Below are 23098 nucleotides of genomic sequence, written 5' to 3'. Positions count from 1 at the left end.
TAATGAAAAGGAATAATATATTATTTTATAATGCAGTGATTTGTTTACAAACTTGACAATACAGAGCTTTACAAGTTCCTACCAGTACATGACTGTAAAGCAAAGACTTTTAAGAATGAACAATGACATCACAAGAATTGACTTGTGTAGTAACATATAACTCCCATCTTTCCTATATTCCCATCTTTCCTATATTCCAACCTCCCCCAAACATGTATATTTTATTACTGGAAAAGAAAAATAAGACCAGAGTGCAAAGAATAATATACAATAGCTATATCTATATATTTAAAAAAAAAAAAAAACTGTAGTCTAACCTAAGGGTTCGACATTAAAACTAAAGCGAGCAGCTGGTGCTGTCAGAACAAACCATCATCACCATCATCAATTTCATTATAATATGAATCATCTTGGTAGTTTACATCACCAATCTCTTCATATTCATCAACTGTCTCCAACTCATACTCATTGTTCTTTTCTAAACTGGTGTCTACCCGACTCTTCTTTGCGTTATCAGGAATTACCTGCAAAGAAAAACAAGGCAACAACTCCATAGTCATATAATATCTATCCTGGAACAGAAATCATAAGGTTGCAGTCCATCGCCACTATCAATTAAATACCCTAAAACAAAATAGCAACGTTCCAGGAACACATTTCAAGAAACCAGTACAAGATTGAAGGGGGAAAAACAAGAAAACAAAAAAAAAAACCTCCAAATCTGCACTGTTAAATTAATATTTAGGTCCAATTGTATTTCTCTCGCCCATCAAAAAAGGGTTCAGTAAATTCAAGAAAAGCATCCAAGAATGGTGCATATCATAGGAAAGCATAGCGTTCTCTTCCTCGCCAATAAAAAACATAGCAAACCACAATAAAGCGCAGATGAGGGCCATGAGGCAACCACAGTGATGTATGGAGTATCAGATAACCTACGGAGGAATTCAATGTTTTATGTACTTGAAGACCTACAAATAAAATCTGAAAAATACTCACAGGTTCATCAAACAATTCCTTCAATCTGTCATGGTTGAGCTTTGAACTGATCCTCTGAAACCAACAATAAAATCATTAGCAAATAGGAACTGCAAACAACATCTGGATCGACTGAGAGGTGGACTATGTTACGAACAGAAAATTTGTGCAGAAAATTAAAGGAAGACGGAAACTCGCATTCAAAGCTGGAAATAAAATATAATACAAGCTTTTGATAGGCCTCCCAAAGTGTAAAGCAAAAACAAAACTCTCAATAATGTTCATCATGTTTTTACTCTCACTGATCTCTTTATACAGCATTTATAAGTCTAAAACCTACTTCCTTCTTCTTCAAGCTAATTCTAACAACTAATATGCACCCTTACACTATCCATCCCCAATAGGCCAGTCTATTACAAAGAAATATCATATCCCAGTAATCCCACAGAAAAGTTGATAATCATCTAGTAAAAATGAGAAACGGATACCAAGGGATAGTGCTGATTTGAACCGTGCCAATCAGTATCACAAAGACCATATGTTAAAGCACCAGATGAAAGGACGAAATTAGCACAAACTTATAAGAAGGAACACATGGCTTTTAGCTATACCTTTTTAGACAACATTTGATGAGCTGCTTCGGCAGCAGTCTGAGGATTCTTTGTTTCAGCAGCTCTTTTTTGCTGACGTCCCTGAAAAGAGGAATTTACAAGGATGTAACTGTGTGAGTTGTTGTATATACTTGTTGAAAACGTTTGATAAAATAACCTTTAATCTAAAGCTCTCCAATTGTCATCAAAATATTTTCTCGACGAACTTGGATATAATGTTTAGATTCATTATTCAGAACTGATAGGATATGACTCCAACGGCAGAAAGTTAAAATCCTGTGGATAGTGGTTTGGTATCTATGGAAAGGAAAACAATACTTCCTCCTTTGGTCCTTTGATGGACCAAGAATAGATAGAACCTCCGCAAACATTTACCCACAGGGTTCATTGTTCCTATATGTTTCCACAGTACAAAAATAATCCTTGACATTAGTACAGGTTAGGCTAGATGTGAAGTACACACTGACAGAGTGACAGCTTCAGATGAGCACAATAAAAGGCGCAAGAGATGAAGTGAGGACTTCTGTTTTATTATAGTTTTAGGCCTATATCAATGGAAAGGATGAGGACTAAACAACATAATTTACCTTTTTCGATGCTGCATAATTTGCAGCAGCTTTATCCACTAGTCTTTTGGCATCAAGCCACTCTGCTGACCCTTTCTCAAACTTGGCCAGCTGCAATGCTTCCGCCGCAGCAGCTTCTGCTTCTTTAGCTGCTTGTTCCTGCACATACGGTGTTCCACATCAATCACCTGGAAATCTAAAACTGGTGGATGGAATCCGATCTTTAAGGTGAAGACGTATAAACAAAGATCATCTATTTGAGACTCCAAACATGGTCAATCTTAGTTTAGGCTACTCAACTAATCATTCAGGAGGATATTTGGAACTCCAGGAACTTATAGTACATCATCTCAGAGTCACAGAAATGGGAAAGCTATCATGGGTTCCTTATGTTATTAAGTGAATGCTTCTTCCCTGTTTGAACTAGAGCAGTGGAGTGTCCCCAATAGTGATACAGTACAGAAAGCCACTTGATGACTGTCTGATCACCGAGTCCTATCCACGAACCCAATGACCAATGGCCAATACCAATGCCCAAGAGAAAAGGAAGCAGAGTCGGGAAGTCTAGAAGGAATTGCATCTCCTATGCAGCAAAGGAAACTTTTCCTCTGAGACTTGGAAAAAATCTTAACTTCTGGCTCACTCTTTCATGGATACACTGTCTCAATGTGTCATATTTATTGACAATTTGACATAGCTCATGCCTTAAGCAAAACCATTCGATAAGTTACTGTTAAAAATAGATGAATAAAACACACATCTGAAATGCCATTATACTCATAAATCATCCTAGGGTCATTCCACACCATATTTTAAATAGCTTGCATCATATATATGAAATGCCAGAAAGCAGAGTATTATTTTAAATTGTGGGGGGAATAAATACAACTTCAAAATATGTATCACCTCAAGGTATTCCCGATTCAACTGCTCCCAGATAATCTTCTTGTAGTGCGTCTCCTCTTCATTATTCAAGTAACCGTCAACCTTTAAAACCACAGTTTTAATTAAATTACAAGATGTTAGGACATGACTCTTGGACAGAATCTATATACAATATGAATTCAAGTTCAAAGCTTTAACAACTTTTTAAACAAAAGCAGCAGACTTTTTCTGACAAGTACAGGGATACTAAAGTTGAGAAGATATAAAAGGGGGTATCACCTAACACGATAATATACAAGCCAGGAATACAAATTGTTTAGGCATCTAGCAGCATAAGGTCAACAAAACAAGGACAGACTTTTGCACCTTCTGCTACAAGCTTACATGTACTAGATGATACTTCATGTCAAAAAAATATATTAAAATTGCTTAAACAAAGGCTTAATTGAATGAAGAAGTGACCTACAGATAAATGACAATGCAGCAGTCACAAACATAACACAGAAAATAAGCAGAATAAAATGAATTATACCTCATCGTCATCAATGTCCGAAAAGTTATCTGATTCACCGCCTTCTATACCCATGGAATCAGTTTTTCCAGCTTCCTCACCAACATCATCTACAGACTTATGCTGAGCTTTGACACCTGATATATCATAAAAGGTAAGGCTCAAGGGAAAAGTAGATCTTTTGCAACAATCAATTTTTGAAATTGTGACTTGAAAAGCAGAAAAAGAACACCAAAAGGTGACACCTGCTGCCATCATTTGGTCAATTTCTCCAGCACCAAGTCTTTTCTCTTTCTCCATCTACAATAATGAAAAGCAGACAAAGCAGAAAAGTAGTAATCATCAGAAATATAATGTAACTATAAATCTGTTTTCACATCATCTCTATAACATATACCAGAAAACATAGTGGAACAACAAGATGTCCTGAAAACCATTCATGAATCATCAACAACGGCCACTGCTAAAGGATGCCAAATATGTATGGAGTATGGACAGCATACACTGATGAACTGAAGAGTTTACAAAAGACCCTCAAGAAAAGCATTTATAATATTCCAACATAAGTGATGGAAGTAACAGATGTAAAACAAGTTTTTGTAAGGTACTAGATAACATTTGGACAAGGGGAAAAGAAGTTTTACTACTATCATCATCATTCAGAATTGAATTACCATTATCATTATTAATAGAATAATAAATTCAGCAATAGACTTTTCAAAAAAAAAAAACAAAGCAAATAGATCAATAAACAGAATCAGTTGTCTTGCATACAAAGGCTAAGATATAAGTCAAATCAATACCAGTACTTGGAGAGACTTTAGTAGGATACGGGTGACTTTTGATGGGGGATATGCAAAATGGTAAACTTTTCATGGATATGGAGTAACATTTTATAGGAAATAAAGGTGATTTGCACTGACCTACGGTATACAACCACCTTAGTTAAGAATAAACAAAACAAATGGTAACTAGGGAAAAAATAAGTATAAATCACTGGGAAGAACATACTGACTCGCATGCGCACACACAACGTATCAGCCTACAAATCTAGTCTTTCGTGATAGATTAAGCCATCTAAATTGTTGCCACATTCACATGTATATTAGCTCAAATTTTGTCTCATTGAATTTTTTCAAACATTTATTTACTTTCTGGTATTCTATTGATGGCGGTAGGTGGGGTGGGGGTGGGTGGGGGAAGGGGGGGGGGGGATCTTAATAAATTCTAAAAATGATGCAATGGAGCAAGGATAGGATCTGCTCAAAAGTCCTGATTGTGGTCATATTAGTAGATATTTAAGCTGTGGACCTCTTTCCCTCTTCAATCACGTATCATGTCACAAAATCAATACTGCTACATCTACCAAACTCATAAGCGAAAAAATGTATACTTCCTCAGTTCTATTGTAGTTGCTACTCGTCTCTACTTTGGACACTATTCACATAATCATGTGGGACCTTGTTATATTCGTCTAAGTGTGTATTTTATTAAATATCAATTTTTTTATAATATTTGGTTATTGATAATTAAAATTTTAAAGGTTGAATTTATGCATTGGCAAACGTGACTAGAGAAATGTAGCAACTAATAAAAAAACAGATGAAGTATATTCTTTACCCAAATGTCCAAAGCATATATTTCCAGTTTCATATTCTAAATTCTTACAAAATGGACATCCATAATCTGACCCTTTCTTCAGATACAATAATCATATCAGGAAAAGGTTAAATGCAGTAGGCTCTGTACTCTGCACTTCTAACGCTTTTCTTTAATCAATGAGCAATAAAATCAACACTCATTAAGAATAGCACATTGTAAGAAGGATATAGAAAAATTAAATATTGAATACATAAATTAAACAAATATTACCTCCGTTTCATAAAGAAGATTATAGTTACTATTTGCACAAAGATTAAGACAAAAGTAGAAATGTTGTTTGAATATAATAGAATATGAATGAAGTAATTTGCCAAAAAAAAAGAATATGAATAAAGTAAGAGAAATGTGTAAAAAGTTAGGTAGGTGTAAGAAAAAAAAAAAGAATAAAGTAAGGGAAAGTGAGTGAAAAATTGTAAATATGGTGGGGTAAGAAGGGTAAGGTAGTACATTTTCATGTCCAAAAATAGAATAAAGCAAAGTGTAAAGAACATTGAGAAACAGACTAAAACGGAAAGTGTAAAGATCATTTTGAAACGGAGGTAGTAACTAAGAAAACTGGGGGGGGGGGGGGGAAAGGGAGGGGGGAGGGCAGTACCTTTAAGTGTTCACAACTGTTCACTAGCTCAGGTTCCAAAAGAGAATCTGCAGCCATTTCTGCACTTGCTATCAATGCTCTTTCTTTCTCAGCGCGCTGGAAAGCTGGGGGTTCCAAACCCCCATCAAGACCTCCTGAAATTTTATGGAACTGTATAACCCCCCCAACGTGAACAGTGTTAAGACTACTAAAGCTAAATAGCTCAGCAACATAACTAGCTTTTATTTAAACAAGAGCCTGAAGGAAGTAGAATTTAACCTCATGGTAACAACTTTCACAAAGTCCATGAGCAAACTGCGGCTTTCCACTACCCTTATGTTCACAAAGTAGTTCTTCTTTAGTCATGTCCCCAAAATTCGTATGTTTGACTACATTATAATCTCTTTCAAGCTCCTCAGCTTTTTGGTCGAATTCCTCTATCTGTTACACCGTATATATCAATGTCAAACTGCTACGCAAGGAACAGAAAAATGACAACTTCACAAGCAAAAGACTACTAAACAACGTTATTACACAGCACCCCAAATAGCAAACGTTATAAACAGGGTGGTTTCCTTCTAGCTACCAAACCTCTGGTCTTGATCCAACTTTAACCATATCCATAAATTTTGGCAAATGTTAGGCTAGCACTTAGTTATTTTAATTGAATAAAACACCAAGAGCAATGAGGAAAAGGCCTAACTAACGAAAAGCACAAGCCGGTGGAAGGATAAACCCTAGAAAAGATATGTGTTTACCATGGTTGTTTCCTCCGCTCAAAACAATGCAAGCACCATAATAAAACCCCCCTCTTGGGTTAGAAAGAACAGTGCGGAGAGAAAAGGGAAACTTTAACACCGACTTACTGAGCCTGGCTTTTGGTACTTGATCATCCTTGCAGAATATTCTGAATAAACTATGTAACTACATTACCTCCACCAAACAGTAACCCACAAAACAAAACAAAAAAAGAGAGAGAAAATCCCCCTTCGCAACTTCAACTGGACCACAAAGCAAAAAATTAAGGAGATGTAATCGCTAAAGCGATGCTTTTGGATGTTTAAATGCTTAAGCGGATGAAATCGGAAGTGCGATCAAATCATACACCCAAAAAAAGAGCATAATATGCACGCACCGTAAGGCCCCCTGATTCAGTTCCTTCAAATTCAATTAACCTCTTGGTCAATGTGGCTTCACAAATATGCACAACTTTCACCTGCACGGAGCAATTAATCTTGTAAATGAAGGACCAGAAATCAGTTTCCTTAAAAGCTTTGTAAAATGTACATTGAACTAGGGATGAAACTACAGGACCAATCCCTTTACGGCCAGTTTGGTAGCCGGTAATTAATGGTGGGAATGAGAATAAATTTAAGTGTTATTTGGCAAGAAAAATAACATCACAATGTCCATGGTAATGAAACTTTATCACCAGCTTGGTGTTTTTCTTCATAAATTTGCATTCCCATCCAATACCACTCCCAAAATGATGATGGGTGGTAATGGAAATTTAAGAAAAAGAGATAATTTTGAGTGAAGTAGCATTACCATGGGAATGGATATTGATTCTCCTTACAAATTTACATAGAAATTCATTCCCATTAACACCATTTATGGCCGGTTACCAAACGAGCCGTTTGCTTAAATAGACAATCACTTCAATCCATTCCTATGTCAACACATGCTTCGAGTGTTCCAGGATCTAACTGATTTTAGACTTAATTACACTATCTTAAGATACTCAACACCGTACAGAATATTAAAAAAAATTGTTTATTATTGCAGACGACAAGACCAATGACCAAGCAAGCATCTAAATAAAACCAGCGCCAATAGAGTTGCATCCCATGCTTTTTGCAAACCTATAGAGCCACTTGAAAGTTTCATTCAAAGTACGAAAGGGCCTAATACCAAGACACCAGTCTTGCTTTGGGGGACATATTCAATATAAGTTTTACCAAAAAGGGTATCATCAAAATGCTGCCATCTCTTTCAGCTGCAAAGAGGCAGATTCTCAAGGGAAACGTAAAAATCACCCTAGAGATGAACATACTTCAACTATTTTACTGAATAGTGAATACTGTTCTAACGATCACCCTTCTGGCCTTCAAAGAATTACGATTTGAAGTTAAATATGCACAGGTCTTTCTCCTATATACTACGAGCAAAAAATACTTAATTGTTAAGCACCAATTTGCATGTTTCTCCAAGGACCCCTGCCCAACTCCATCCCCTAACCACCACCACCCCACCTCCCCCCATCCCAAAAGAAGAAAATATTGAATAAATCTGCCGAGAAACAAAGTATATATAGGTGCGGGTGTCATTATTATAATCCATTTCACGAACATAACTTGGAGTAAGCAAGTACACTCACTATATCCGTCTTTGTAAACTTGAAACCGTGTGAAAGTGCAGATATATATAATGCTGCCCCGCATAAGCCACTAGGTTTTCTTCCTGTCTGCATGTCATGGCAATTATCAGGATTAGAGATCTCACTATGAAAAGCAAAGTGAAGAAAGCATAGAAAATGAAGATTATCAAGTACCATAGACCCATGATAAAGATTCAACCTACCTATTGGCTACCGACTACGAACAAATTTTGGAAAATATAGAGCAATGTCAACAAAATAAATCACTGTAACTGGTACGCATTACTGAAGCCATTACATACACCGAAATTAACTTTTAACTACACGGAAATGCCCATTCACTTCTAACCACGAGATAGTAACATGTCGAAAGGTACATGTCCACAGAAATTTAAAAAATAAAAAAAACATAACTGAATACTTGAGAAGCAATTCTGAAGCAAATTTAGAAATTGTTATTTTGTTTTGAAAACAGAAAATACATTTGCAACAGGTGAATAAGCAACATTCCCTCACATTACCAGAAATAAACAGACAAAAGGTATACATGTGACGAGAAAAAAGTAAATATCGATACCTGCATCCAATTTAGCTTCATGTTAGCCATAATATGTAAAGCAGTCTTCCTAACATCATCGTTTCCCTCCCCAAGTAGACCTGTAAGTAATGAAGTGAATATTAGAGGACCTTGTTTTCTCATGTAGGACGTAATCATGTAACAGTACCCGTACCCCGCTACGCTACCCCCTCCCAACCCACCCCAACCCACCCACCTACACACACAAGTATCAAAAACGTATCAAGAGAAGAAAGGAGGAAAATTGATTCAAAAGCACATGTTTTAATCATGTTTATGCATAGAATATCAAGGTCTTAAAACATTAAGCACTTGGTAATTGAGTTACATATATTTTTCTCCACCAACCAGTCAAGAAATCTGCACTAAGAAAGATTGACTAAATTCAAGGCAATACGCCCTTGAATGAGAAATGGATAATGGAGCCAAATGGTGAAACACTTATCACATTCTCCGTAGTCTGTCCCCCGGTACCCCATCGAAGTCTCTGATCTTCTAGGCTAATCTTTGTCATATTTTCCTCTAAAGTGAGTAGGGGCAACTAAGACAAAACAGAGAAGTAGGAAAATAAATTAAATTAACAATTCATTAAGCCCTTAAGGTTGAGCTTGAGTAGAAAAGAAATAATGATATTGGGGCAACCTGAAGGATACAAACCATCAGGTAACATACTCAATGGAAGAAATGCATACCATATGCAAACCGATGAATAAACAGACTCGGATCCACTGGTTTTTGAACAATTGGGTGTTCTTGAAGATGTAATACTTTGCAGAGCTGCAAAAATACAGCACCTAGCACATAGCTGTAGTACAGATTAGAATAGGACATGAAATGAAAAGACACCTGGAGCTTTTTAACATGAAAACATCGAAAAGGATGCATGCCAGCCTTGCCAGGAGAGGGAAAGGAAAAAATAAATGGCACACACAAACTAAATCAAGCATTCAGACAAGTATATGTATTCAGATGCACGGAGTATGAGTGCAGGAGAATAGCAGCCTTACACATTAACTCGCAAGAACTCTGAAAATTCAATCAGAAGGAATGGTTTGTTGTTTTCCCTGCACATATAAATTTTCCAACAGCAAGTTAGGGATAATTCACCTATTAACAAATGCTATTCATACAGTAAAATGTCTAAAAGTGAAAATGTAATATTTCATGTTGAGTAATCTTGAATTATAGTTCTCAACCTCCGTGTCAATAAGATACAGTGAACTTTGAGATCAATATCAGTCTCAAAATAGTTCAGTATAGCTGGACTGAAGTCTGAAGCATTCAAAGGGGATTTAGAAAAATATTACAACGACTCTCTGTTGAACCCTAAAGCCCTTGGAAGAGCTACAAGACAATCATTGACCCGCAGATAGTCACGTTCAAAAGAAAGGCCAAAAGCTACCAATCCTAGAACTTTTACATTGAGACCGTAATCCATTCAAGTCTAAGCGATAGAAATGTAACAAATAACACTAAGTAATCCTTCAAAAATGATAGTTAAATTCAAAAGAAACAGCCAGAACCTACCCATCCTACAACTTCTATGATGAAACAGAAATCAATTCAAGTTTAAGTGATCGAATTATAACAAATAACACTCAAGTTACCGTTCAAAAATGATAGGCAGAACAGAGTGGGAGATGAACTCAGTTATTTTCTTCTTTTCATCCCTAAACTTAAGGTTCAGATTACTACTAAGAAAAAACACAAATGGGACACAAAGAAGGAAAAAGGGGAGAGAGATTAATGAGCATAGTGTGACAGAAAGGAGCCAGGTGAAACTAGAAGCTTAGACAGTTGTGAATACTTAGCATTTCTTTCTGCTTACATAAGAAAACAGTATATTTGCTGACGGTTCTTGAACTAAGAACTTCAATGCTTTACAGACAGATAACCCTGCAACTAAGCCTACAAATTTACAACAGCCACGATCCCCTGTGAACATCCAATTTGCTTCCAAATGGCACATCTCGAAATTTGTGTTCCAGAGGATAAGAAATGGTGGGTTATAGAACACTAAGGAGTGTAAGAACTCCAGCCTTTAGACAACTCAACCTACATTATAAAGGCAATTTCTCCAAGGATACAACTCAAACATCGACAGACCAACCTACATTCTAAAAGAAATTTCTCCAAGAAAGCAACTCAAACATTGAGAGCCCAAAACTCAATATAAAACTGAGCTAGATGAACCGCAAAGCTGAATTTGATTCATGTCAAGAACAAAATTATAATAAATATTTTAAAAAAATGGATAACTTACCGACATGCAATGTACAGACATGCAGCTCGTACCAGATCAGCTCTACGTCCCCGCACAAAATCTTTCTCGACAGCTATCTTTAAAAAATGTGGATGCCCATCAATTCATATCATTATAAGTAAATTGTAGATATTAATAGCAGGCTCAATTCTGTATAACTCACTTCATAGAATCGTACAGCTGGTCGCGCTACTTGATCTCCACCACCCACACCCAAGTTCTCAGCCATGTGAATAATGAAGTCATATGCTGCAGTAAAAGAAAACGAGAGGTTGAGATCATACAAACATATATATGCAGATCATTGCAAACCACACCCCCACGTCAACCTCCCAAAAACAAAATAAGAAAAGGATACCCCTATTTAATGTCCTCTCCCGTGAAACTGCATTATCAGCTTGCACAGTCTTCACATAATTCCCGGTCATCTGACTCTGGTAACATAGGAAACCACAGTATGACTCCAAAATTAATTATAAAAGAAAGTAAAATAACCAACTCCTCAAACACAAAGCACCTACCTGCCCTGCCGCATTTTTAGTAAAACTTGGCTCATTTGAATAAATATCTTCATCAACGACCTTGCCACAATAAGTACAACATCTAACAGGGAAAACGGAGCAAATTAAGCAGACATAAGAATACAAACCCATTCAACCCATTATACACTAGTATATCACTCAAACTAGATAGGAGCATCCTTGGCGCACATAATTCAGCCGTTTTCACATAAACTTCCCTTTTCTTCCCTCCAAATTTATCAATTTATCAAAGTATCATGGAAAATTAAGAGATCCAAAAACATAAATAAGACACAAACCTATTAAATACATTATAATTTATGTTAGCATTACAAATAAATATACTACTGTATTATCTAAGTATCAAGAAAAATAAATTCGAAAAAGGGCCAAACACATGTACTTCAACTTTGATGAGGAAAGAACATAGATTCTGATTTTCGGAACAATTCAAAGTTTGAAAAAGCTATTATAACAGAGAAATAAACAAACACGCAAAAGCATGGGTTAATTGAGCAAAAGTGAACTCACATATAACCCAAATCAGTTGTTTCGACTTGCCGAGGTCCTCTGCAACTGTTGCAGAACTTCAAACTAGACATCCTTAAATCCTACGAAGCACGGAAACGCCAAAAAATCACGAATTACCGTTTCCGAAACGTCCTGGAACGGGGAAACTGGGAAACGCGTTTCGGAACCCGCCGAAACCGTTTCAGAAAAATGGAGACGTGTTTGAAACTGAATTCATCCCGGAAACGAATGGGAAACGAGATTTCAATCTAATATTCACGTTTCCCAACCAAACTTGCTGATTGTATCAAAGTTTTTCCGCCAGAAAACTGAAATTAGGTTGAAGAAGATAGGTTGAAGAAGATTTTTTTTTTTTTTTTTGAGGGAAGGTTGAAGAAGATCTCAGTTATTCTTTATTTCACACTTGCATAGCCTATATTCGAAACCGTGCTACAAATTTGGGCCTGGCCCAAGTAGACAAATAGAAAATTAAATCATTAAAGGTAACTAATAATCCTGTTATGTAGAAAAAAGTGTATTTGGTTCAGCATATTTTGAAATTAGGTATGAGTTTGAAATTATTGAACCCCATACTTGATGTTTGATTAACTATTTTTATAAAATTTAAAATTTGGGGACCCACCTCCAAAACCTCTATGATATCGAGTTTTCGTACTCAATGGGAAGGTGGGTATACATATTAAAAGTTACAAAATAACTAGGTAAAAGTTAAAAAAAAAAAAAATAGAGTAAAAATTATTCGAGTGTAAAATAAATTTTTTATACACCTTATGCACTCAAGAACTTTTATTTTCTTATAGTTTATTCATAGTACATTTATAAACAACTAAACCTACTAGTATGGTTGCATAAACCCCACGTTATGAACCCTAATTCTATTATGATGCTACGATCGTGTATAAAGTAAGAGTACCTAAATACAATCTCAACCTATTGTTTTTTGCTGTTAGTATCCGGTTCATCCTTAAAATTAATTCGGATTCGGGACAAGTTTTGGGTGGATAGGTTTCAGTTCTTTCCCAGTTGCTAATTTTAACCTATTATGAATCACGTGTAATAATATTAAACTAGTGTGTGGCTCGGGCGATGCCCCGATTGCTACATTGAATAGTTAAAAGTTTAGATTTTTCTTGAGCAAAATATTTGATAAGATACATGTATAGCATTAAGTGAAAGCATTCATCAAGTTCATCAACTACACAAACACACTAGATCATTTATCATGAGAAATAATTTTTCGATTGCATCATCTTCTAATTTATAATTTGTTTTCTAGTGGAAATAAGTGATTCAAAATTAACAAACACCAAATTAGCCATATGCAGTCATGCAAGGCATTTATGTAGTTGATGCTTAGGACACTTATTACATCATGTTTATTCATGGTTGTCTTAATTCTTTAATTTTTTTTTTCCAAAATAGTCAATAGAAAATAAAAAGTCACATATAAGTTTAGTTGTTGTAAACTTCATATTAACATTCATTTATAAATTAATGTGAAGAGATATACCACAAATAGTTGTTGGTTAAGATGGTAATGAGAGTTATCCTCCACACTTGAGGTCAGGAGTTCAAATCTGTACCACATGGACATTTTTCTCTAACGTCTTTTAATATATTAGTATAGATTGTTAAACTAGGACTATTAATATATTAGTATAGATTGTTAAACTAGGACTAAGGTTACGGGTTACGGGTTACCGTTAGTTACCTTGATCGTTCAGACAAGTGGAGAAATAATCACGTCGACCTAGTCGTCTCCTTGATCGATCTTGGTCTCAATAAAGGAACAAGGCGAAGGAAACCGCACAAGGTTTATATGTAAGGGATGAATTAGACAATTACGAGTAGTAAGTAGAACAATAGTGCATGGGTTAAAAAAGATACGGAGTAGAATAATTAGGAAAAGATAAAAATTGATACTCTATAAATAAGGATAGTATTTGCTCAACTTAGTTTTACGAACATAGGGATCAACTTAAGGAAAAAAATTATGTACGGCATGCACAATTATATACGAAGTATTTCTTTTGTTGTTGTTATAGTGAACATGGTTGTTGAATCGCCATTCAAATCTTATGATTCTACGATTTAAGTAAATATTAAGTAGAATTTTAAAATGGTTGAAACTTACGATTTTACCAAGACACCATTTAAAGTGATAAAATCATAATAAGATTTTATGATTTGCCGATTTAATAATCTTTCTATAAATCATGCTTACATGTTTTGATTCACTAATTAGTTTCATATGATCGCAAACATTTAAAGATTTTATATTACTCTGTTAAATGCCATAATGATTCAAAGTAGAATTGTAATTCTGACAACCTTAATAGAAACACAACAAAAAAATAAAAATAAAAATTACTCCGTGCATGTTTGGTTGACATAAAAAAACATAGGAAGTTGAACTTTATAGGAATTATAAAGTACCTGAGTTGTTTGGTGACAAAATTTTGGTGAAATGGGGAAATGAAACTTCCTAGGAATTTCAACTTCTTATAAAATAGGGGAATTTGCTTACTTAGTCTCCCATAGGTAAGTAGAAATTCTCATAGGAAGTTCCCATGAATTTTAATTACGGAATTCACTTCATATAATTTTGTATTTCATAGGAAAATGTACTTCCTATGTGAACCAAACAACACCATAGTCTATGCGATTTTATCCCATGCTATGGATAGTTAGTTACTTAGATACAATAACCCGATTATTAATATATAAACGCCATGGTAACACTCTTACTCGTCATGAGCTTGGTATTGCAAAAGAAAGCAAGAAAAATACTAATCAAGAAAAGACACAAATTAACTACATTAAAAATAGTACTCATCTTTGATAAGTTGCATTAACATTTAGTATAAAAGATAATTGAGTTATTATCATCCAACAAAAGGGAGATTATATAAGTCGACCACACATTTGAGCCATTGACAAACTTATAAGAACTACAAGAAGGTAAACCAATGGTTTTAGCCTCCTAATACTACATTGACCATACTTGTTGCAGGATTGACTAACACTTCTCAGATCTTCAGTTCATGGTAGATTCAGGTTGCACTGGTTTTCCGACCGTGACTTCAACGCTAGTCTCTTCTTCTCAGATTGCTGCATCATATCAAACACTAACCAGTCAGTACTTTTAATTGAAGTGCAACAATGCAATCAAATTCAAGAAAAAAGGACACTATATAAAGAAAAAGAAGGTAAAGTTTCACCTCGAGAACCTTAACTTCCTTCATCAACTTCCCCATACTCATAGCAGAAAAAAGCTTTCCACTTCCAGCAACAGCAAGTTTGATTTTCCCAGCTTCAGTCTTACTGATACTGCTGTCAATAATGTTCTCCTTGTTGACATCCATAACGCGGTTTTTCCTTCCAGCTGACATCGGTGTTTTGCAGGAAGATTTTGATGGTGTAACCAGCACTGACACTGGCTTCTTTGTCACGCTAGAGCATTTGATTGGTGTTGCTTGTGGTGGACATGCGACAACAACATTAATGTCTCCAACTACTGCATCTTCAGGTACCACTTCGTTGTCTACTAGTACCTGAACTGGGAAGAGTTTTTCAGTTTCCCCATCAGAGGAAGAATTAGTAACTGGGGTTTCCTGAACTTGCTCCAGAAGTACATCAACTTGCTCCACATTGTCATCATCATCAGTTTCAGCCTCATCATCGGTCTCTTCTTCTGATTCTCCAACATCGTCCTCATCAGCAGGCATTACTTGAGAAGCTGAAGCTTCGTCATTCCCTGTAAAAACCGTGATTGTTTTAGTCTCAGATCAAATAACAGACAGACAAATCAAATAACTAGTGTTTTTTCAGGGATGACAAATCAAATACCTTCTTCCACACTGGCTAGAGTGATCTCATCAGTCTCATCCAAGCACAATTTCTCCATACTTTTTGCCAAAGTTTTTTCCTGCTATTTTATGACAAGAAAACATTAATGTCAGTACGCATTGAACTGTGAATTTCTTGAAGAGGAATAAGGCAAATTGGTAATTCCTTAAAAAACTCACTTGAAGTTTCTCCTTGTACATCCTCTTCAATTTTCGCAGACTTTTAAGGTTCAAAGGTGTCTTGCTTTCTGTAGCCACAAATGAACGAACTTGAATACTTGATTCAGTGTCAAACTGGTTGGCAAAAAGAACTGCAGCCTTTTCAAACCAGCTTGAATCTGTAGCAGAATCAGATTCGCTGTCCACGTTAGTTTCGACACTCAGTTGATCATCTTGAATAGTCAACTCGGAATCAGAACTCTCAGAGACATCATCCTCTTCTTCTGTGCAGCTACCTTCACTGTCCAAGTTGGTTTCCAGACTCAGTTGATCATCTTCAGAACACTCAGACATCTCATCCTCTTCGTCTGTGCAGCTACCATCACCCTCCACATTGATTTCCAGACTTGGTTTATCAGCTTGAATAGTCAGTTCAGAATCAGAATTCTCAGACATCTCATCTTCTTCTTCTGTGCAGCTACCATCACTCTCCTCATTGATTTCCAGACTTGGTTCATCAGCTTGAGTAGTTAACTCAGTATCAGGCTTCTCAGACATTTCATCTTCTGCAGGGCTACCCTCATATTCAACTGGGCTCATGTGTGCGGTAGAATCAAAATTAAAAGTGACCGCCTTATCAGCACTGATTTCCAAACTGACTTGATCAGCTTGAGTAGCAGAAACAAACTCCTCAGACACCTGATATTCAACATGAATAATGTCAAGCTTCTCAGGCAGGCTCTCCACAACGGAATCAGGAGCACTGATCAGGTCCTCGATCTGGGCAACTTGAGATTCAGTTTCTGCAGAACCAAATTTCAGTCCCTCGTCTTGGGTGGAAGAATCAGCCAATGCGTCAGAGCCTATGTCGAACTTAACCAAATTGGCCAAGACTTCGGTGGCCTCCTCCAAATTCTCCACACTAAAGAGACCATTGTTACCTGCAAACACAAACCACACTTTCAGAAAATTACCAAAAAAAAAGATGATAGATAATTATCTGTACTAGCATAGGATTAGGCACTTACAGTTACTGATATCACCATTGAACTCGGAACCACCTGACACTTGAGAAGCATCCATGCTTGAGTTCTCCGATTGTACTGCATTATCTTCCTTTTCCTGAATGCTCTCATTCTCAGAGAGAGCAGAAGCAGCTGGGGTAGCCTTTTGCTGAGCACTTTGTGCAGCTGGAGTTTTGGTTACATCATTCTTTGGTTCGTCTACAGTCCTTTTCCTTGAACCACGGCATGATTTCGTGATCATCTTGCAGCTCTGTGGCTCTTCCCTGGTGATTTTCACTGTGGTCCGTGATTGGCGAGCACGAGATGAAGTGATTCCAGACATCAGAGGTGAGCCTGGAGCCCGAGACTCACATTCCTTCAAAAACTCTTGAAGACCTTCAACCTGTATTAATGCAGCAATTAGAATAATGTTTGAATTCCATTGTAACATCTTGAAACAACTTTTGAGTAGCAATAAGATAACAACTAAACTAACAGCTGGTAGCAAAATCAACTTACATTCTCAAGTGATTCAAGAGCACTAGCCATTGTAGCATTGGAAGTATTGGCAGGGATCTTGTTCTTCTTACACAGGTTCTGGAGGTCCTTCCTACCGAGGCTGTGGAAATCAACCTTCATGCTGTCATCCGACATCTCGGTAGCTTCATATTGCTCCTGGTTTTCGGTACAGTCATCCAAATCAATGACCCCTTGCCCATCCTTAACCTCTTGCTGTACCTCATTTTGGGGTTCACTTTGGCTCTCTGACAACAACTGTTGTTCATTCTCCACACTGACTTCTGAAATTTCCTCAAGTTCGGCTCCTAAACAAGAAATACAAACAACCTTTTAGACCCTCACAAGTTACAAGTTAAAAAAACAGTAAATTTCATGTCAAGCGAAAATTCAGAAGATCCATTACCAGGAAGCACATTGCTTTCAGTAACTCCAGATTGCTCCATGTCAGCCTCGAACTCGGTCTGCAAATCTTTCTCCGTCTTCTTCTGGACTGAGGCTTCCTGAGTTGTTCTTTTCCGGATGGTCCGTGTGGCAGTAGTCTTCCTTGTATCGGTTCCTTCAACTGCTTTAGTCCTTGTTCCACGTTGAGTTCTTGTAGCCGTGGTTCGGGGTGCAGGTGTAGCATTAACAGATCTTTCAGGTGATCCATGGAACAAAAAATCCCCAAGTCCTTCAACCTGCATCCATTGAATGAGTTAAATTTGTCTCATTTCCAGCAAATAAAACAATTTAATATCAACTTCTACTTGCAAAATACAGTAAATAACTCCAATAATGCATTCATATAATCAGATATTCAAATTTCACAACATAAATTGAATACAGTGTGTAAAAACCCGACTAATTTAGTGTTTCGCCATACATTTGTTTAAGCACGAGTGTATGTATGCAACACACCACAATCTAAAACATCAAACTTGTTTGGTTTGATTCTCAAACCACTCGAATATCAATTTGCTGTTGTAAATCAATACTAATTCAATGATGGACGAATATTGAACCAAATTGAAACCAGATAAGTCATCTCCACATGACTTGTTTGATTCAACCCATAAATAACCTAGACATTTCAAAAATCGACTGGCTATTGCGCACTATCCATGAGCATAACTTTACAAAACTATACTAATCAATTGACTGAATGAAAACCTAAGTTAAATTAAATCTGGATTAGTTATTTCCTCCGAAGTTCAAACAGTTAAAATAATCCGATTATATAATCAATTCTAATCTAACGATTGGCCGAAATGAATTAAATTAGACCTAAATTAGCCATGTTCTTCTCAAAACTACAGTAATCGAACGAATCATATTCACTTTGAGCTTAATTAAATATCCACAAAACATTAAATCCAGATTCATTTGAAACAACATCAGAACTTATCGATTACTCAAACGTTTACCGATTAACACAAAAGCACAAGAACCTTCAGATTGAATCAAACAAAAACAATTGTCATTCAAATTACTAAAACATTTACCGATCAACACACAAAAGAAATAAACATCTTCAGATTAAACAGAAAAATAACAAAATCAACAGAAACGAAACCCTAGAAAACGAGAATTAATAAAAAGAATCTTACAGTCGGAAGTGAAGCTAGAGCGTCGGCCATGGTGGCATTGGTGGTGTTTGCAGGGATATTGTTGAGCTTGCATAGTGATTGGAGGTCACGTCTCTTCAAGCTTTGGAAATCCATGGATTCTGGAAAATTTTCTTCAACGCGAAAAATTGAAGAGGGGGAAAAGGAGGAGGTAGAGAGAGAAAATTAGGGGTCGGATGTAAGAGATACAATGATAAATGGTGGCTTAGAGAGATGAAGTTTAGGGAGCTTATATACGATGGAGGATCTGAAGGGGAGATGTGTGTGAGGGTAAAAACTAACCGTTGGAATGTGAGAGAGCGGCTGAATTTGAATTTGAATTTGGTCGGATTATTATATTATTATGAATCAGGGTTTACTATATTTGCTGATTTCTTTTTAATTTTGTTTCCTGTGGAAAATTCATGTATTAGGAGGAGTACAGAGAACCTGGTGTTTTGGCAAAAGGAATTAATACATGTAAAAATCGATAAATGAATTTTGACTCGATTTGTAAATAATTGACGTCTAAAGAAATAAAAAAATTGATAAAATTATGTTAAGAGTAATTTTCTGTCAAAAAAATAATTAATTCTTTATTATACTTTAATCAATTTATGTTTCATGTTGTGGAGCGCTAAAAGCCGCCCCACATTACTCAAAACCGCCCCACTATTTTACTTTAATATCCTTATATAATGAAACTTTTCTCCCAAATTAATTAACCCATCTATTTTGAAGAGAGAAAGTATCTTCATCCAAACCACCACCATACACCCATAAAAAAAATTATTTAAACCAAGCAATTTTATTTGTCAATAAGTATATTAATCAATAAATTAAAAAAATACTAATTTAATTTTGATTCCACAAACTTATGCATTTTAAGTTTACACCATGGTAGAGACTTATGCATTTTAAGCTCACACCATGGCATAGACTTATGCATTTTAAGCTCACACCATGGCATAGACTTATGCATTTTAAGCTCCTGCCATGGTACGAGCTTAAAATTCATAAGTCTGTACCATGGTACAAGCTTAAGATGCATAAGTCTCTTAATCTTTTCTCCGAAACAAATTACATCAAATTCAACAACAAATCAAAACATTAAAAAGTATAGACTTATGAGTTTTGAGCTCCGACCATGGTATACACTTATGAAGTTTAAGCTCCTTCCATGGTACGAGCTTAAACTACATAAGTCTATATCATGATCGGAGCTCAAAACTCATAAGTCTGTAGCATGGTACAGGCTTAAACTTCATAAGTCTGTACCATGGTACAAACTAGAACTTCATAAGCCCCTTTATGTTTTCTTCAATGTGTTTTGTTCAGGAATTTAAAGTCAAATCATATTTTGGAAAAGCAATTTAATGATGGATGGACTATACAGAATAAGGAGTATAAATTCTTTTTTCCGTGAAACAATTCACATAAATTTTAACATAAACTTTTTCATTAAAATACGTAGAATAGCCAAATACGGTTTAAAACTTTTTTTATTTCTCTATAAAATTATTCATTTAGATTTATATGGTGAGGTTAGAAATGAGAAATTATTTGTCATTGATACCCTTTCCATCCCTTTTTATTATTTAATCTTTATATTTAGAATATTTTCTTTATATTATATTAAAATGTCCTTAATGCTGGCCAAAATTATGCAAGTGACTATTTTAATTAATTAAAATCATTGGGACACTAGGCTTCGTTCTATTGGACTTATTTTGACTGAACTTATATTATCTGAACTTAACTGAGCTTAACTGAACTTATCTAAACTTATTTTATCTGAAAAAACTTATTTTGTCGGAAATAAACTTATTTGTGTGTGAAAATGTCTGGAAAAAAAACTTATTTTTGCTGAACTTATATTATCTGAACTTAACTGAACATATTTGAACTTAACTGCACTTATCTGAACTTATTTTGTCTGAAATAAGTGAAAGTAAGTCGAACAGAACATAGCCTAAACTTTTAACACATGGATTATTCTTGCGTGGACCTGGTTCACAATAGTATTAGGCTCCGTTCCATTGGACTTATTTTGACTGAACTCATATTATCTGAACTCATATTATCTGAACTTAATTGAACTTACCTAAACTTATTTTATCTAAAATAACTTATTTTATCTAAAATAACTTATTTGTGTGTAAAAATGTCTGGGGAAAAAAAAATTACTGAACTTATATTAACTTAACTTATTTGAACTTATTTTGTCTGAAATAAGTCAAACATAACAGAGCCTTAGTGTGGACCCAAACCCAATGATTTTCTCCGGCACACTTTTTTACGTACATATGGACCTTTATCTCTATTATATAAGGGAACGCCTGAGCGGCGTAAATAATGGTTGTCTATTTTAGCCTTTTCATCATTTATTATCATTACCCCATTGCCTCAAAGAGACTCCCGCAAGAAACAGGGTAAGGGGGGTTGGACGTACACAACTTTACCCTTGCCATTCCAGAGAAGTTGTTTCCAATTGACCCAAAAGCGATAACGGGACGACCATCTTCTATTTTAGCCTTTATTAAAATTTAAAAAAATTAAACACAAAAATATTTTATATTACAATATAAAAGGGGACTAAATTAAAAGATATTACTAAAATCACCAAATATTAAAACTAGGAAAAAAAATCAATAAAAAGGGTAAAAAGTAATGAACCAAATAAGTATTATTGTGTTTGCGATTTTTATTATAAGCACCATCACGTGCATAGAAATTAGTTGTTCATATAGTGACTATACACCAAATTTCTTAGATATAATAACCATTTTTTGAATCATAGTAACATATGTTTTTAAAAGTAAATTGTGATTTAAAACCACATTATTCAATCACAACATGTATCAACGACACCAATTTGATATTATTTTTCATAATAATCCTAGTAAACATGTCAAAATAAATTAGGAACAAGTTGTTGACCTTTTTTAAGGCATGTTTCACAATATATTTAGCGTAGACCCAGGTCCATTTAAGAGTTGGTATTTACGGATTCCCATTGAGATATTACATTTCTCACACAGTCACACTTTACCAGTGTCATATTTTCGATAAAAATAAAAACATTATCAATAAACGTAATTTGCATTGTTAAAATATAAAAAAAAAACGAGGAACATTTATCAACATTGATTAGTTGTTAAATCGCTTACATGATAACAAACGTAAAAAATAAAAAAGAGACCGAGGGAGCAATTGTTTTCCTCGTACCTCTCCCCCTTACTCCCTTAGCATACATTTCCTCTTAACCAATTTTAATCTCTATTCTAAAAGGGAACTCCTTAGGTCATTTTAGTAAATGGTCTTTTGGTGTCCCCTATGGAAGAAATTATAATACCCTTAATAAATTTATAATTTAATTTAATTTATGAAAAACTTAACTGTAATAATTCTAAAAAATGATTATTTAATGTCATATTGCAAAAAAGAAAATTCAAATGCATTTGACAACAAAAAGTAAACAACAACTTAATTGAATTCCTCTAGCAAACATGAAAGCAAGTATTAGGCAGTTATCAGCTTAGGTTTCACCCTTGTGCGAAGGGGAACCTAAGTTTTTTTTTCTTACCTTTTTTTAAAAAAAAAAAAAAAGTATTAGGCAGTTATAAAAAAGATGAAATTCATCCCTTCAATCTCGCATTTTTTTTATTACTCCGTACAAAATTAAACGTAGTCTATATTCTTAGTTTGTTATTACATTAATTCCTAAAGACTATGTTTGAATTTACAAATTGAAGGTCATTGAAGTATTAGTTTAGTTCATTCTCATCAAACTTTAGCTTAATAACTTAGCACCTAGGTGTCCACGTAAGATATCGATAATATCCTTACAAAATTGTTAAAAATATACTCCGGGTTAAAAATTGTTAAAAATATATTGTTTAACGTTAGAACATTACATACATATATATACT

At 35.2% G+C, this 23098-nt stretch overlaps 2 protein-coding genes across 3 annotated transcripts; both read right to left on the bottom strand.

The window, feature by feature from the left end:
• LOC110786090 (uncharacterized) lies at positions 1-12446 on the bottom strand. Its single transcript, XM_021990605.2, has 19 exons — positions 12054-12446; positions 11523-11604; positions 11360-11435; positions 11165-11250; positions 11002-11078; positions 9746-9802; positions 9431-9543; positions 8739-8818; positions 8162-8248; positions 6920-7000; positions 6064-6225; positions 5806-5955; positions 3794-3848; positions 3570-3685; positions 3059-3139; positions 2174-2311; positions 1587-1667; positions 997-1050; positions 1-524 (listed from the first exon to the last, which is right to left on the bottom strand). Exons 1-19 carry the CDS (start codon positions 12122-12124, stop codon positions 360-362), a joined length of 1812 nt encoding a protein of 603 aa, XP_021846297.1. The 5' UTR covers positions 12125-12446; the 3' UTR covers positions 1-359.
• Positions 12447-14868: 2422 nt separating this feature from the next.
• On the bottom strand, positions 14869-19509 carry LOC110786088 (uncharacterized). Of its 2 annotated transcripts, none has more exons than XM_021990602.2 (8): positions 19170-19509; positions 17987-18260; positions 17584-17888; positions 17089-17467; positions 16082-17001; positions 15903-15984; positions 15275-15810; positions 14869-15164 (listed from the first exon to the last, which is right to left on the bottom strand). In XM_021990602.2, exons 1-8 carry the CDS (start codon positions 19281-19283, stop codon positions 15096-15098), a joined length of 2679 nt encoding a protein of 892 aa, XP_021846294.1. In that variant the 5' UTR covers positions 19284-19509; the 3' UTR covers positions 14869-15095. The 2 variants fall into 2 exon arrangements, with proteins under 2 accessions (XP_021846294.1, XP_021846295.1); XM_021990603.2 differs by having other exon boundaries at positions 15903-15981; positions 19170-19405.
• Between the last annotated feature and the right edge of the window lie 3589 nt (positions 19510-23098).

This window comes from Spinacia oleracea, chromosome 3 (genome assembly GCF_020520425.1).
Source record: "Spinacia oleracea cultivar Varoflay chromosome 3, BTI_SOV_V1, whole genome shotgun sequence".
Lineage (NCBI taxonomy): Eukaryota > Viridiplantae > Streptophyta > Magnoliopsida > Caryophyllales > Amaranthaceae > Spinacia > Spinacia oleracea.
Note: the sequence above shows the minus strand (reverse complement) of the source record. Positions and strands in the feature narration are given on the sequence as shown.

Coding starts and splice junctions, on each gene's coding strand:
- LOC110786090 (XM_021990605.2), bottom strand. CDS start 12,124: ATGTCTAGTTTGAAGTTCTGCAACAGTTGCAGAGGACCTCGGCAAGTC. Junction 8,249..8,738: donor TGAAGCTAAATTGGATGCAG/GTATCGATATTT, acceptor CATGACATGCAG/ACAGGAAGAAAACCTAGTGG. Junction 3,849..5,805: donor ACAGTTGTGAACACTTAAAG/GTACTGCCCTCC, acceptor TCATTATTGTAG/ATGGAGAAAGAGAAAAGACT.
- LOC110786088 (XM_021990602.2), bottom strand. CDS start 19,283: ATGGATTTCCAAAGCTTGAAGAGACGTGACCTCCAATCACTATGCAAG. Junction 17,468..17,583: donor CTCTTGAATCACTTGAGAAT/GTAAGTTGATTT, acceptor GCATTAATACAG/GTTGAAGGTCTTCAAGAGTT. Junction 17,002..17,088: donor CAATGGTGATATCAGTAACT/GTAAGTGCCTAA, acceptor TTGTGTTTGCAG/GTAACAATGGTCTCTTTAGT.